The sequence below is a fragment of the Heterocephalus glaber genome, unplaced genomic scaffold (assembly GCF_053883595.1).
Source record: "Heterocephalus glaber isolate CG9 unplaced genomic scaffold, H.glaber_assembly_v1.0 deba00001460, whole genome shotgun sequence".
In the NCBI taxonomy this organism is placed as follows: Eukaryota; Metazoa; Chordata; class Mammalia; order Rodentia; family Bathyergidae; genus Heterocephalus; species Heterocephalus glaber.
This window is the reverse complement of record NW_028258307.1, coordinates 4,655,703-4,672,125: the sequence shown is the minus strand read 5'-3', so window position 1 is coordinate 4,672,125 and position 16,423 is coordinate 4,655,703. Positions and strand designations below refer to the sequence as shown.

Below are 16,423 nucleotides of genomic sequence, written 5' to 3'. Positions count from 1 at the left end.
CCCGCGGATGAGCCTGCTGGTCCGCGCCGCCCGCAACCATCCCCGGGCCGGGTGTCCCGAAGCCCGACCCTTTGCCCAGCCAGCAGCTCGCACCTCGTGCGCCCCCGTCCCCGGCCCACCGCGCAGGCGAAGAGGTCCGCACCCCGCTCCCCGCGCGTGCTCACCCGGGCGCCGCCGGGGGACAGCCCGCCCAGCGCCGCGCATCCACCAGCCGGTGGTCTCCGCTTCACTTCCGGAGCGCGGCTCCCCTCCCCCGGCGCTTCGCCCCGCCCCGCCCCGCCGGCCCCGCCCCGCCCCGCCGCGCCCCTCCCGGCTCCCGCTGCCGCAGCGACCGCGCTAGCAGACCCAACTTTGCCGCTCGCCCAGCTCGCGCGTCGGCCGCGGGGGGCGTGGGCGGGAGGGGAGAGAGCGGGGTCAGGGGGAGGGACCGCCAGGGTGGGCCGCCGATCGCCAGCCCCGCTTCCTTCCTGTGCACCTTGAGGGGCGGCGCGGCGGCAGCGAGGGGTTTGTGCTCGGGGACAGGGAGCCTCGGGGGCCCGCGGGAGGACCGAAGGACGGACGCACGCCAAGGACCGTCCCCGAGCTTCCGCGCCATGGCCGAGAGGAAGCCATCCGGGAAGGCAGCAGAGGACGAAGAGGTCCCTGCCTTTTTCAAAAACCTGGGCTCGGGCAGCCCCAAGCCCCGGCAGAAATTCTGTGGCATGTTCTGCCCAGTGGAAGGGTCCTCGGAGAACAAGACCATCGATTTCGACTCGCTGTCAGTGGGCCGGGGCTCGGGGCAGGTGGTGGCTCAGCAGCGGGACGTCGCCCACCTGGGCCCCGACCCGCAGCCGCCCTTCTCCCGGCAGGGCCGGCGGGCCGGCGGGGAGCCATCTGTTGAATCCAGCCGGAAGGTGGAGATCCGGCGGGCCTCGGGCAAGGAAGCCCTGCAGAACATCCACGACCAGGTCGGTATGGGGCAAGGGTGGACGCCGGGGCCGGGGCGCGGGGTCGCCCCCTTCACGCCTTGCCCCTCGCGGAGAGTCGAGCACCCGCGTGTCCGCCCGCAGGCCCCGCCCGGGACGCGGCTCCGCATCTGCACGCGCCCTCCCCGCCCGCCCCTCTCGCGCAGGGTGCGGCGAGCCTCACGGTGGGCGGCCGTGCGCCCACAAAGGCTGCCCGCGACTCCCCGGCCTGAGAGCTGGGGGTGGGTGGAAAGGACAGGCTGATCCCCGGCTGGGAGCGTCGCGCTTGGGGCTTGAGAGGACCGCGCGTCCTTTCTTCTTAAATCCTCCTCCGGGGCGGCTTCGGATTGCAGCTGTGGCTGGTGCCCCACCCTTTTCTGATGCAGCCCGGGGCGCGTAGCGGAGGGGTTGCGGGAAGGCCCGCGGGCTCCCCGGGGGTCGGGAGGGGCTGGGGCTCCCGCGGCCGCTCGCCGTCCCGCCTCCGCGGGTGCTGTCCGCGCTCGCATCCTGAGCTCGGAGGTCAGGACCAAGGCCAGCGCCTCCCGGCCGCCTTGGAGAATCGCACCAGCCGCCGCCACTAGTGTTCCAGGCGTGGAAGAGCGAGGGAGGCCATGGAGTCACCCGAGGGAACCAAGTCGCCTAAATAGACCATGTGGAGAATAAAGTTGCGCTAAGCAGCTCTGCAAGGGCTTCCCGGAGCGCTCCTCCCGTCCTGTGGGGAGACACTTTGGGGGTGGGGGCAAAGTGGATATTATTCGAAGGGGTAGGGGGAAGAAAAGAAAAGAAAAAGGGAAAAAAACCGCCCCACATGGGAAGACTAAACCCCTTATATTGTGTTAATGAAGAGACAAAGAAGGCTACTTTGGTTAACCGTGACCTTAAAAAATGTCTAACGTTGTCTGGAAAATATGAACAGTGTGCATTTAAGTGCAGCAGTCAGCCTTCTCACACGTAATTTTTTCCATACCAGGGTGACCTTTGTACTTGTGCCGTGTTTTTTCACTGCCTTCATTTCTCAACTGATCATTTGCAGTGCATAATGTTTTAACCCTTGTCGGCTGTTTCTCTCCCACACCCATGGTGAAGATGAAAAATCAATCAATGAATGGTGATGCATTGCATACCTGTTGTGTGCCTTGCCTTCCAGGGCAGGGGGAAGGTTAGTCATGAAAAGTTCAAGAGGCCTCACATTAAAGGGTTTCTAGGGGAGTTTGGGGTGGTCTGCACATATTCACTGTGGAATCCCACCAGTTTTTATTACCATCCAGGGTGTATACACACCGTGAACGCATCAGAGATCAATTATGTGTTGTAATGGCTGGGGCACAATGTTACTGTTCACCAATATGGCACAGTTTTGTAGATTTTCACTTTCATGGGACCAATTATAGGAAAAATAGCCATTTGCTGCCATTTGCAAAAGGTGATGCAACTAATCACTTCATTTGAATCCCCTGTTCCATCCTGATTTATTGTATTTTATATTCATATATACTTATTCATATTTTTATTTAGTTATGAGGTAACTGGAAGAATCTTAACCCAAAAAACTTGCTTTGTTCCAAGCAGTCAGATAGTTGAAGTAGGTTTCTACTTCAGCATGTACCTCATGATGAAGCTGGGCGTGAAGTAGAGTGAGGGCCAAGATTGGAGAGCAGCATGGCCCTGTGAACAGCCTCATGTAAGGCAGGAGGTGTAGGTAATGTCCTGCGGGGAGCAGAAAACACCTGGAGCATAGGAAGAGAGCATATCGAGAGCGGCAGATCGGGGACAGGAGTTGAGAGAGGTTGCCCTATAATGATGGAGGTGAATTAAAACTGGAATTGGAGAGGTGTCATTTCACTAAGCTGCAAAACGTCTATTTTCTTGTCCATTTTGAAGCTTAGCTGTTTGATCATCATAGCTGCTTGTTTGAATACTCTAAATTGAATAGAAAAAATAATCAAGGTACATCATGTACTGGTACAGATTTCCTATGATGAATGTGACCATTATGTATATCTAAAATGTACCAATAAGCTTAATTAATTAAAAAATCTAAAGAAAAAAAAAAGAAACTCTAAATTGTAACTCTAGGGCACATGGAATGAGAGATTGGAAGAGAAAAATGCCCAACCAGAAACCAAAGTAGTTTTAGCTTTAGCAAACCTATGTTGGCTGCGCTTGTCTGGTTATTAGTAACAGAGGGTGCTTTGGCCTTTCTGCAGCCCTTCCTGACTCTGGATGTTCAATCCAGCATAATTGCATGAGGGGTGCACATATGGGACCTGGCCATTCATGATTAGGATCATTTACCTCGATTGGTGCATAGAATGTCTGAGTTTTTCTTGTCTATATAAGAGGGGAAAGGCGTGCTTGTGTGAATTGTATATAACAATGGTGATTTCCAAAAGCACAGTTGGGTCCACCATTTTTTTTTTTTTTTGAACCAGGGATCAAACTTGGGACCTTGCACTTTTGAGGCAGGTGGCAGAACCACTGAGCTAAATAAATCCCCAACTCTGGGTCCACCGTTTTGACTGAATTGAGTGGTCAATGCATAGTTTTCAGCTAATGAGCAAGATGGCCACCAGCATCCTTCAGATGCAGGTCCCTCAGAAGCCCTGGCACAAAGAGGTGGACTAGGCTGCTCTCTGGGGCCCTGGCTCGTGCCTTCTCTCCTCCCCTGAGCCTCACTTTGCAGCTGCTGCTAGGGTATGGTCAGAGTGGCTTTGCTCAGCTGTCACACTGAGGTCCTGCTGTTCCTCTAGCAAGGATTTGGGGAGGGAGAAGCAGATTCCTTAACCATGTGGCTCATGTGAGATGAGAGAGGTTGAGTGGATGCATTCAGAGGAATCCACGTGCACCAGAAAAGTTTAATCTGGGTTGCCAGGTTTTGGTGAAGGAAAAGAGCCATTTTAGCAGCTGTGAATGAGGAAACCTCTCTCGTAACCCTTTCTTTCCATGTGTCCTTGCAGGAGTCCACCTTGGGCTACAGCGAGGTTATATTGATTACTACCTGTGAAGGACTCTGAGCCCCTTGGAGTAGAGAGCAGATGGGCAGCTCTATTGGTGTATCAGTCAGGCTGCTATCACTGTAGGAAAATACCTGAGATGGGATGCTTATGAAGTAAAGAGAGGTTTGCGTCAGCTCACGGTTCTGTCAATTCAGGCTGAAGATCAGGCAGCTCTATGGGTTTGGACCTCTGGTATTGGTAGCACGTCACAGTGAGAAAGTATGAGAGGCAGGGAGAGAGAGAGAGAGGGAGAGAGAGAGGGGCACCAATTGCATCTTGAACTAGGAAGCGGAGAGAACAGAGAGACCAGGATCCCACAATCCCTTTGGGGCGCACATCCATAATGACCCAGGCACCTCCCCTGAGCCCCCCCCACCTTAAAGGTCCATAGAACATCCCAGTGCCGTCACCCTGAGCACCAAGCCTTTACGTATGAACCTCTGGGGACATTCGACATCCAGACCATAGAAGGTGGTCTGCTTTTCCTTGCCAGTGCCCAGGGGTCCTCAGGCTTGTATGCCTCAGAGGAGTTCCCCCCCTTCCACACTAGGCATAGTTTTGGCTGAGTCAGCAGCCCAGTGGGATATGGAATGATGCTCCCCAAGAGGACTTCCGGGTACTTCTCGCAGCAAACAAGCTGTGCAGGGTAGGGTGACCGGGAGGTGGTGCTCTTCTCTGGGGCAGGTGCCGGTGAGCTATGGTTTGAATGTGTCCCCTGCAACATAGTTTGGAAACCATGCCCAATGCGGTGGTATAGGGAATGGAGTCTTAGTAAGAGCTGCACCCTCACGCATGATCGGAGATGGCTCAAGGCCATGAGTTTTCTCGCACCGTGGGATGCCTTCCACTAAGTCTTGTAGCAAAACACATGGCCCCTTGATCTTAAACTTCCCAGGTTCCAGAGCCATGAGCCAAATAAATTTCTGTTCATTATACTGCATGTTACCTAGTCTCAGGGATTCGGTGATAGCAGCACAAAATGGATGACAGTTGCTAAGTCTGCAAAGTGCTTCCTAATATCCTTTCCATTCTGTGTCTCCATCCCCTGTCCCCATGTTGATTTTCTTCCAGCCCTGCATCCCCATACCATTCAATGCCATCCCCCCCCACCTCTTTGAGGTGCTCCTCCTAGATCTCTCTTGCTCTGAAAGACAACATGTTCTAAAATCATTCTCGTCCCCAGTGTTCACCCTTGTCCCATTCAAAATATCTTCCTTGTGTTATTCTTAGCTACAGAGAAATACCAGTGATTAAAAGGCATCAACCCCTTCTGTAAATAACCAATATGCAGGTTGTTCCGGAGAGTCTTGTTTGAGAAGAGTCTGTGAAACAAAGTGGATGTCTAGTTAGTGAGATGTGTGATGGAGATTTGGCTGGAAGCCTAGAACAATGGTAATCCCTTGATACTTTGGAGGCCATATTGGTTCAAAAGAGGTGGTGAGCATTTGTGTGTTCAGAATTCCAAAATTCTGGGACCCCTTGGAGTTCCTATGGAAGGAATCAGAGAAGAGTGATGTTGTAGAGGGGGAGAAATGATAATACATACTTACTGGTTGGTCCTAATTCCTCAGTTATTGAACTACTTATCTAATTGGTTAAAGTGGAAAAAACTTTTAATTGTACAATACACATTACATAAAATCTGCCATCCTGACCATTTTTAAGTGAACAGCTGACCTGTGTTGCGTGTTCACATTGTTATGCAGTCTCCAGAGCTTTCCCATCTCGCAAAACTGAAACTTGGTACCCGTTAGACACCCGCTCCCCACGTGCGCTTCCCCAAACCCGGGCAGTCAGCAGCCCTCTTCCCATCCCTATGGGTCTGACTACTCAAGGTCCTGTGTATGTGGAGGCATGCAGTATTTTGGCTCACTTCATTTGGCATAATGCCCTCTAATTTTATCCACATTGTAGCATTACAGAATTAATTAATTTATCTTTTCCTCTCTTTTGATTGGTATGGGGATGGAACCCAGAGGCATTTTATGACAAAACTGTGTCCCCAGCCCTTCAATTTTTTTGTTTTGAGACAGAGTCTCAGAGTTGCTCAGGCTGGCCTTGACCTTGTGGTCCTCCTGCCTTAGCCTCCTGAGTAGCTGGGATTACAGACATGGACCGCCATGCCTGGGTCTTTTTTTAAAAGGCTAAATAATATTTCTATAATTATTTAAATTATAACAAGTCGTTGATGACTTTAAAAACTTGCTCAGCCTAGTGTGTCGTGGCACATGCCTATAATCCCAGAACTCTGGGAGGCCAAGGTAGGAGGATCATAAGTTCGAATTCAGCCTGGGCAACTTAGCAGTTGACTGAGACTCTGTCTCAAAATTAAGGGGAAAAAAAGAGACTGAGAATGTAATTCAGTACAAAGGCTTGGGTTCAATCCCCAGTACCTCCCCCTACAATGTTGTTCAGTTAATAGGTTTGCAATTGATTCATTATGGGAGAAGCAGGAAGAATTATGTCTGGGATGGGATGGGGCTCTCCAGCCTTGTGCTGGACCTGGGTGGAGGAAAACTCCCACCAGCTACCGAGCTTCGGCCACCACTCCCATTGCAGTTCAAGAGGAAGAGGAGGATTGTCACTGGGCCGCCACCAGTGACATTTGGTCCTGACCCTTTGAACATTCCATAGATCACCAACTCCTGGCTCTGTGCCTTGGACATTAGGGCAGCGCAGTTTTCCAGCCCTGGTACAGGGCAGCCAGGTACCGTATTCTTCTAAGTCCATTGCTAGAAGGGAAGGGAAGCCTGAATTGATCATGCATTTAGATATACAGACCCTTGAACAGCGGAGCTGGAAAGCGACCAGAGGACCACTGAGTTGCTCGGATCTAGAAGTTAGGAAAGTGCCGCTCAGAAAACTGCTTCCTCCTCCCATGGGCCCCTCAGGTGATGAGGATGGGATGTCCTCAGGCCCAGAAACCCTTGCTGCTCTGTGGCGTCAGTTAAGTGTAAGACATGCTTCCCGTGCTAGAGTCTACGCTGGAGGGTGTGCAGGACACATTAGCTTGAAACCTCGCCCCAGCACCCTTTGGTGTAGGCACTGTTCCCTTTCTGTAAATAAGGAACTGAGATTTGGCGATGTTTACTGACGTAATTCCTAAGGTTTGACTGTTTAGCGTGTGAACTAGGATTTGAACTGAGGGTTCCTAGCCCAGACCCCTCTTTCTTCCAACTCATCCCTCTGTGGCTCAGTTCCGTGGCTTGGGATGAGGGATTGACCTAAAATACAATTTAGTTTCATAGACAGAGTATTTTGAATCCACTGGACTTGATATTTTTCTATGGGGGAAGCTCTGTGCTGAGTGCTTTCATTGTATTAATATTTAATTGACTCTATTAGGTAGGTGCTACTTTTGTTCTTATTTTGCAAAAGAAATATCTGAAGGAGCTGGATATGGTGGCACATGCCTGTTAGTTATCCCAGCCACTCAGGAGGCTGAGGTAAGAGGGTCGTATATTTAAGACATGTTCAGGGTGGTATGGGTGTAGATAGCACTTACTTCCTAGCATGTGCAAAGCCCTGGGTTCAACTCCTAGCACAGTAAAAATAATACATTTCTATATATCTATATATCTGAAGGTAAAATATACTTGCAAGGCAACTTGCTAATGAAATGGGAGAGGCAGAATTTGAATCCAGGGCTATGTGCCTACTACTATGGTCACGGTGATATATTGAGTTGCTTTCTGTATTATCTGTACTATTTCTTCTTATTTTATCTCCAAAGGGTTAACTATTGCAAAACAAAGCTCCAAGCACCTACTCTTTATTTTTGCTTTTCTTCAGGGTGCCCCTTGAAATCATTTATGAAGACTGTTGCTTTGTCTTTACAACTGTGCCCTGTCCTGCTGATATCCTGTCCATCATGATTTTAAACATGGGAGAACTCTTTAAATGTCTCCGGGACACATTGCTTTGACAGTATGAATGACATCCATTTCTGAGATTAGAGCAATGCGATGTCATGGTGATTTTTCCACTTGATGTAAATCATTGTCTATGTCAGTTTGGATCTTTGCCCTTTTTTTTTTTTTTGGTACCAGGGATCGAACTCAGGACCTTGCACTCGTGAGGCAGGCGTGGTGCCACTAAGCGAAACCCATAGCCATTCACTTTCTTGATGGTGTCTTTTAATGCACAAAACTTTCTAAATTCTAATGATGCTCAATGTATCTGTCTTTTCTTTTGTTTGTTTTTTTTTCAGTAGTTCTCCTAATGGGTTTGAGGAGGTATCCCACTGTGTGCTTTTGATCTGCAATTCGCTTATAATTAGTGATATTGGGCATCTTTTCATTTGCTTACTGTCCGTTTGTAGATCTTCTTTGGAGAAACATCTGTTCAAGTTCTTTGCCCATTTTGGGTTGGCTTTTTAATTTTATTTTATTGTTAAGTTGGAGTTTTTAAAAATATATGCTGAGAAGCCGGGCATGGTGGCACATATTTGTAATCCCAGCACTTGGGAGGCTGAGACAGGAGGACTGCCACAAGTTTGAGACCGGCCTGGGTGACATAGTGAGTTCAAGGCCAGCCTGAACTAATAGCGAGACCCTGTGTCCAAAAAAAAAGAAAAAAGAAAAAGAAAAAATATATGCTGAGTATTAAGTCCTGTTCACATAATTTGCAAATATTTTCTCCTGTTCCATAGGATGCCTTTCACTATTTATATCCTTTGGTGCACAGAAATTTTGATTTTTAGAACTAAGATCATGTTTATATTAGAGAACATCGATAAGCACATTTTTAAAAAGAAAGAAATCATGATAATCTTGCTACCTAAAAGTAAACACAGGTAGCGTTGTGTTGGGCTAGAATTTTCCAGTCTTTATACTTCCGTCAGAAGTGAGCGGGCACCTAGGGGCCTGGTGGTGTAGTGCAGCAGCACAGTTCCTGCCTACCACGTGTGAGGCCCCGGGTTCAATCCCAGCCTTGGGGGTTGTGGGGTGCATGGATGCTGTTCTTCTGCATTCTTATTTGGATATTATACTTTTTAGTGCTGTTTCCCGCATTCATAGGTGACAAGTACATTCACCTATTTGCCTGTTTTCGTGTATGTGTTTTCATATTTTGAACATTGATTTATAAAAATTTTGTATTAAAACTATAAAATTTAATGGGATCTGTTACAACTTTTTTTCTTTGTTTGCCTCTAATTTTTTATTTATTTATTTATTTATTTATTTATTTATTTATTTATTTATTTTTGCAGTACTGGGTGTCAAACTCAGGACCTTGCTCTTGCAAGGCAGGCATGGTGTCACTGAGCTAAATCCCTGTCCTGCCTCTAATTTTAAAATTTATTTTTTGACATCCAAATCTAAGTTTTATGTCGTTAAATCAATCCATCTTTTTGGACATGTTTTCTGTCTTAATTTGTCATTTTGAATTCAAGATTATATAATAATTGACCTATACAGTATTTTATCTTAAAGCCTTTTGGATTCTGTGTTTATTTACATTGCATCTGGTAATTAAGCTTTCTCTTTAACTTAAAATTTGAGTAAGTGTAAGTTTATTTTCCAAATACCTAGTTTTTCAAAAGGCATACCTTGAATAACTGATATTTTTAGCATTTATTGTTTTGTATGCTTTTTGGGGGGGCTGTACCAGGGATCGAACTCAGGACCTTACACTTACAAGGCAGGTTCAGTGCTGCTGAGCTAAATCCCTGGCCCCCTTGAAGGCATCTTGTGTGTACCTAGGTCTGCTTTCTGTTTTGCTTCATTGATCTCCTGGCCTAAACTCATGGTGGTTCAATACTGCTGCAGTTACTATAGATTTTTTATATCTTTCCTTTTAATCTTCTCCATCACTAAAATGTCTTTTCCATTAAAGGTATTTTCAGTTACATGAGTATGATGTTTATCAAAATTCTATTAAATTTATCTACTGAATTATTATAAAGCATATTTAAGTTCTCAAGCCTTTCTGCCTGTTTATATTATATCTTGCCATTTAATCAAATAATTTGTTTTGTTCGTGTGCGATTTCCTGTTAGATTGATTTTGTTGCTATTGTGAATGGGAAATTTCCCCATTATATTTAGTAATCTATATTGTGGGAGATTTGAATTTTATGTTAATTGGTAACAGGTCACTATAATGAACTCACTCTTGGTTTTAACAGTTTTTCATTCTCTTTGATGATTTTGTTATCCGTGGCTAATAACTTTGTGCAGTGTTTGGAAATGGAACCCAGGATCTTCTGCATGTTAGGCACATGTTCTACCACTGAGTTACCCCTCTTTTGGTTATACTGGGGATTGAACCAAGGACCTTTGCCCTGAGCTACATCCCCATTTCTTTTTAATTTTTAAATGTTGAGATTGAGCCTTGCTGAGTTGCCCAGGCTGGGCTTGAATTTGTGATCCTCCTGTCTCAGCCTCCCAATCAGAAGTGTGCACCACCGTGCCTGGGCTCTAGTGCAATTTTTTTTTTTTTTTGCAAGACCAGGGATCAAACTCAGGACCTTGCACTTTCAAGGCAGGCATGGTGCTGCTGAGCTAAATCCCCGGCCCTCTAGTGCAATTTTTACCAGTGCTTTTATTTATTATTTTCTTCCTAGTCTGGTGGTAATGTTAGATCTCCCTGCTTGATTTCTGACCTTAATGAGAATACCTCTACTCTGTCATAATTATTTGAGGAAGAGATTCTCTATCATGTTTTAATTAGCCAGTGTGTTGTCAGTGTCCCCAGGAACACATCTGTGGTTGCAAACTAGTTGGTTTCTTGTTGTAGTGAAGGAGAACACACCATAGGGAACTGGGAGGGGTCTGTAAGATGTCAAAGAGAGATTTGGACTTTGGTTGGGTGATTTTAGGGGTCTGAGGAGGAGAGTCCTTCTGGAGAAGGTGCTGCTGGAGAGTGGGGTAATTCAGTGATTGGGGATGGCAATAATTCTGTCGCTAGTAGGGGAGATGAGACTGAGGGTAAGGGTGTAATTTATTAAAGAATCAGTGATGGGCTGGGGATTTAGCTCAGTGGCACTGCTCCTGCCTTGCAAGCTCAAGGTCCTGAGTTTGATCCCTGGTACCAGAAAAAAAAAAAATCAGTGATTACTGATATTAGAGTAGGGGAAGTTTGGTATTTTGTGACATGAACATTGTACATACTATTCTACATGACTACGGAGTGGTCTGGCTTTTGTCTTGGTCCATCTGAAGCAAGAGTAGCCTTGTCTGATGCTGATGTTCTGTGAAATTGTTTCTGTTCAACAGGAGATCACCCATCCCTTCCTGTGCGAGACAGAGCAGCTCTTGGCAGCTACAGTCATACCCCAAATAATGACACTTTAGCCAGTGATGGATCGCACGGACGAAGGCGGTCCCATGTGATTATGATGGACTTGGGGAATTCTCTCACCTAGTATTTTTGCCGTGACTTTTCTATGTGTGGATGTGTTTAGATGCACAAATGCTCGCCTTTGTGTTACTGTTGCTTACTACATACAGTAACATGCTGCACAGGTTTGTAGCCCAAGGGCAGTAGGCTGGACAACCAGGTCTGTCACAGGCCATTCTGTCTGTGCGTTCACTCTGTGCTGTGTGTATCACTCCCTATGCTGTGCATACGAAGATGAAGCTGCCTAGCAAGGTGACGCTCAGAACGCAACCCTGTTTTTGAGCAGTATTTTGCTTAACTGTGTTTTGTGTCTTGATATTCTTTTAAAATCAGAGTTGATGAAACAGATTATACTCTCTAGTGTTTTATTTCTGTTTTGGAACTATCTTTCTATCTTCCCCTTGAGGATTCCAAATAGTTGCCTGAAAGTAATTTGTTCAGAGTGTTACCTCCTATTTCTCGTTCTGCAGGCATTTTTCATAAGCTCAGTTTTCCCCCTTTGTATCGATCTTTGATTCAGGTGAGACCACTTCAGAATCTATGCTTTCAGCTGAGAATTGTGCTGATTGTCATTTTTCCCACTCCCTGACGCCATGTAATAAGTGACTCCAGCATCAACTCCTTGTCTAATTCCCATTTTCTGGGCAGTGGTTTCAGATTTTGGCTTTCATATACCAGTCATGTTTCAAAAGTAAATTTGGGGAACAACTTAAGGATTGCCAATGTTTCATGTTGCCAAATAAAAACATTAAAGAGAATTACCATTTAGTATTACCTCATAAAATAAAGGCCATGTTAGCACCAAAATCATAAGAAGAAAATTAACTCCAGAATTAAAATATGCATAATTGTGCTTTATGATACATTAAAAGTATAGTCCTTAGTTTCCTCACTTTAGCTCAGATTGGAAAAGCTGTGCTTCAGGCAGCCTGGACCCTCTCCTCCATCTGTCCCCATCCCCTGTGGCTCTTGCATGGCTCCTTCCCGGGGGTTGGCATCTCTGTTAGGTACAGAGATGTGGCCCCTAGTAGACCAGTAGGGGCAACTGTTTAAAATGTAACTAGAAGGTAAGCCTTATGGTAATCCCAGCTACTCAGGAGGCTGAGGAAGGAGCCTCATGAGTTTGAACGCACAACTTAGTGAGAACCTGGCTCAAAGTAAAATTAAAAAGGCCAGGGAAATAGCTCGATGATAGAGTGCTTGCCTAAAATGTGCAAGGCCCTCAGTTCAGTCCCCAGACCACACACACACATATGCGCGCGAGCGCGCGCGTTCGCGCACACACACACACACACACACACACACAGAATGCACTTAGGATTTGTTTTAACCTAGTATGGTGAGACACATACATGGAAATGACTGTCCTGAGGGAAGAAGCTTTTACAATCATGGGTCCCTGGAATTAGGAGCCACAGTGCACCAGTCAGGGCTACATAGGAACGCACCAGGGTGATTTAGAGCAGAAGGGAGCGAGGGGAGAAGGCAGGCCAGAGCTTTGATTATAGTTTCTGCAAAAGAAGGGTAAGCAGGCTGAGGAAAGGCCAGAGCTCATGGTGCAGGCCTGTCATCCCAGCACACTGGGAAGCTAAGGCAGGGGGATCTCCAGTCTGAGCCCAGCTTGGGGAACTTAGCAATTTGGCAAGACCTTGTCTCAAAATAAAAAATAAAAATGGTCTGGGAAGGTTGCTAGGTTTGAGGGCCTTGGTTCAACCCCCAAATCTCCAGTACCACCTGAAAAGGAACAAAATGAACAAAAACTGTTTTGGAATGGCAGTTTGGGTAATTAGGGTGGGCCCTGGGGCACAGGGACTGGCCCAGTTGTCTCATATGTGACCCTGCTCAGGGCAGGTGGGCAGTGGCCTGGAGACCAAGTGCTTCCTGCAGTAGGTAGACGAGGGCATCGGTGTTGGGGTGCTGGTTCACACAGGATGGTGGTCTCCCAGGAATGTGGCTTCCTCTCTAGGAATTCCCCAACCCTTGGAGGAGCAGGCTTTCCTGGATCAGTGAGGCTGCAGGTGTCAAAGCATCAAGAGAACAGAAAATGAGAAGGCACAATTAATATGGCCACACTAACTGGTGGGACTAAGACCGTTACAAGGTTTTGAACCTTGCTGTTTTATAGAACTATTGGGCATTTTCATATTTTTATAATCATTAATGTCTAATTTGGTGCATCGTGTTTGGAGATGCTGGGCTGCATTGGCCTTTGAAATCTGCAATCTTTTAAAAACTTGATTCCCGCTGAGAGTTGTAACCACATCACTGAAACCAATAGAGCCCAAATCTATCCATTAAACTGTTGGAACTTTGAACTTTAATTATTCTTAAAATTTTTAAAATTTTTTTTTAAATTAATTTTATCGGTACATTTTATTGGTACATTTTAGGTATACAATTCGTTTACATTTATCATTGAGTGTTTGTACCGGTACATGATATATCTTGGTTCTTATTTTTTTCCCCATTACTTGTGCGCCCTTTACCTGCTCCGCCCTTCCCTATTTACATAGACATCATTTCCTTTTTTTTCTTTTCTCATAGTTTTTCCTTTCCCTCATTTCCTTTCCCCTTCCCCTCCCTTCACTCCTTTGTCTTTGGACCTTTTTTCCGATTTCAAATTATCAATTATTCATTTTAATCATTTTAACTCTTGTTTACACTTTCAGTTTCTCACACTGCAGAAACTATTCGGTATTTACACATGTGTGCCCTATTTATTTCACTTAAGAGTATGGCCTCGATATGCATCCATTTAGCTATAAATGACTCTAGTTTTTCAGTCTTTATGGCTGAGTAGTACTCCATTTTATAAAAAAACCACATTTTCTTTATCCAGTTTCCAGTTGGTGGGCACTTGGGCTGCTTCCAAGCTTTAGCTATTACAAACTGTGCCGCTATGAACATGGCTGCACATATATCACTGTGGTATGATTCTTTTAATTCTTTTGGGAAGATACCCAGCAGGGGAATAGCTGGGTCAAATGGGACCTCTAGCCCTAGTTCTTTGAGGTATCTCCATACTGACGTCCACAGTGGTTGCACCAGTCTGCACTCCCACCAACAATGGAGAAGGGTTCCTTTCTCCCCACAACCCCACCAGCATTTGTTATTTGTTAATTTCTTGATTGCAGCCATTCTTTCTGGGGTGAGGTGGAATCTTAGTGTTGTTTTCATCTGCATCTCTCAAATGATGAGCGATGTTGAACATTTTTTCATATATTTATTTGCTGCTTTTACTTCTTTGTCTGAGAAATGTCTGTTCATTTCAGATGCCCAGTTTTGAATTGGGTCTTTGAATTTGAGGGGTCTGATTTTTTTCAGTTCTTTATATATTCTAGATAGTAGTCCTTTGTCTGAGGTATAGCTGCTGAAATTTTTTTCTCATATTGTAGGTTGTCTGTTAGCTCTGTTGGTGGTTTCTTTTGCAGTGCAGAAGCTTTTTAATAAGATGAGATCCCAGTTGTTGATTCTTTCTGCTAGTTCCCGTGCTGCTGAGGTTTTGTTTATGAAGTCTTTTCCTATGCCAATGTCTTCAAGAGTTCTACCTAACTTATCTTCCAGCAAGTTTAGTGTTTCTGTCTTGATATTTAGATCTTTAATCCATTTCAATCTTAGTTTAGTGCATGGTGACAGATATGGGTCCAGTTTTAATCTTTGGCAGGTTGAAATCCAGTTTTTCCAACACCATTTATTAAATAGGCTATCTTTCCTCCAATGAGGGTGGTTGGCTCCTTTGTCAAAGATGAGGTGGCTGAGAATGTCCGGAGTTGTTTCTGCATCTTCTAATCTATTCCACTGGTCCTCAGGTCTGTTCCTTTGCTGGTACCATGCTGATTTTATCACAGTAGCTTTGTAGTAATAGTTTCAAGTTAGGGATTGTGATACCCCCAGCCATGTCTCTGTTGCTTAGAATTGCTTTAGCTATTCTAGGTCTCTTATGGTTCCAAATTAATTTTTGGATTGTTTTCTCTAGTTCTGTGAAGTATATTGTTGGAATTTCAGTTGGCATTGCATTGAATCTATGTAGTAGTTTTGGAAGTATGGCCATTTTCACTATATTGGTTCTTCCTACCCACAAGCAAGGGATGTCTTTCCACTTTCTTGTATCCTCTTTGATCTCTTTTTTCAGAGTGCTGTAGTTTTCAGTGTAGAAGTCTTTTGCTTCCTTTGTTAGATTGATTCCTAGATATTTCATTTTTTTGGATGCTATTCTTAAAGGAATTGTTTCCCTAATTTCTCTCTCAGTGAGTCTGTTATTTGTGTACAAAGAAGCTATTGTTTTTTGAGTGTTGACCTTGTATCCAGCTACTCTACTGAATCTGTCAATCAAGTCTAGAAGTCTTCTGGAAGAGTTTTTTGGATCTTCTATGTAAAGTATCATATCATCAGCAAATAATGACAGTTTAACCTCTTCTTTTCCTATCTTTATTCCTTTTATTTCTCTTTTCTAATTACTGTGGCTAATGTTTCCAGAACTGTACTGAACAGGAGTGGTGATAGTGGGGATCCTTGTCTTGTTCCTGATTTTAGCATGAAAGTTTTCAGTTTTTGACCATTTAGTATGATGTTGACTGTTGGTTTTTCATAGATAGCCTTAATCAGATTAAGAGAAAGACCTTCTATTCCAATGTTCTGTAGGGTTTTTATCATGAATGGGTGCTGGATTTTGTCAAATGCTTTTTCTGCATCTATTGAGATGATCATATGGTTTTTGTCCTTGACTCTGTTAATATGATGTATTACATTTATTGATTTGTGAATGTTGAACCATCCTTGCATTACTGGGATAAATCAAATTGGTCAGGGTGTATGATCTTCTTGATGACCCTCTGTATTCTGTTTGCCAGTATCTTGTTGAGGACTTTTGCATCTATGTTCATTAGGGAGATTGGCCTGTAGTTCTCTTTTTTGGTTGGGTCTTTCCCTGGTTTTGGAATCAAAGTAACACTTGCTTCCAGGAATGAATTTGGAAGTATTGTTTCCCTTTCAATTTCCTTGATGAGTTTAAAGAGTAATGGCGCTAGTTCTTCTTTAAATGTCTTGTAAAATTCAGCAGTGAATCCATCCTGACCTGGTCTTTTCTTTGTTGGTAAATATTTTATTACACTTTCAATTTCACTCATTGTTATTGAGGTGT

The 16,423-nt window shown here is 45.1% G+C and overlaps 2 protein-coding genes across 10 annotated transcripts in view; one reads left to right on the top strand and one right to left on the bottom strand.

Annotated features, from left to right (window-relative positions):
* Positions 1-258, bottom strand: part of Pnma2 (PNMA family member 2) — a 35,407-nt gene extending 35,149 nt beyond the window's left edge. For 7 of the 9 annotated variants that reach the window (XR_002396337.2, XR_015453363.1, XR_015453362.1 and 4 more), the window contains exon 1: positions 165-258. The gene's annotated coding sequence lies outside the window, so the exon portion shown is untranslated. Of the gene's footprint in view, positions 1-93 lie in introns of all 9 variants that reach the window. The other 2 variants (XM_004848373.4, XM_004848374.4) reach the window with 2 other exon arrangements.
* A 200-nt stretch (positions 259-458) lies between these two features.
* Positions 459-16,423, top strand: part of Dpysl2 (dihydropyrimidinase like 2) — a 119,599-nt gene continuing 103,634 nt past the window's right edge. Inside the window, exon 1 of the mRNA XM_004848375.4 lies at positions 459-947. Coding sequence (XP_004848432.1) covers positions 594-947 — 354 coding nt within the window. The 5' untranslated portion in view covers positions 459-593. The remainder of the gene's footprint in view (positions 948-16,423) is intronic.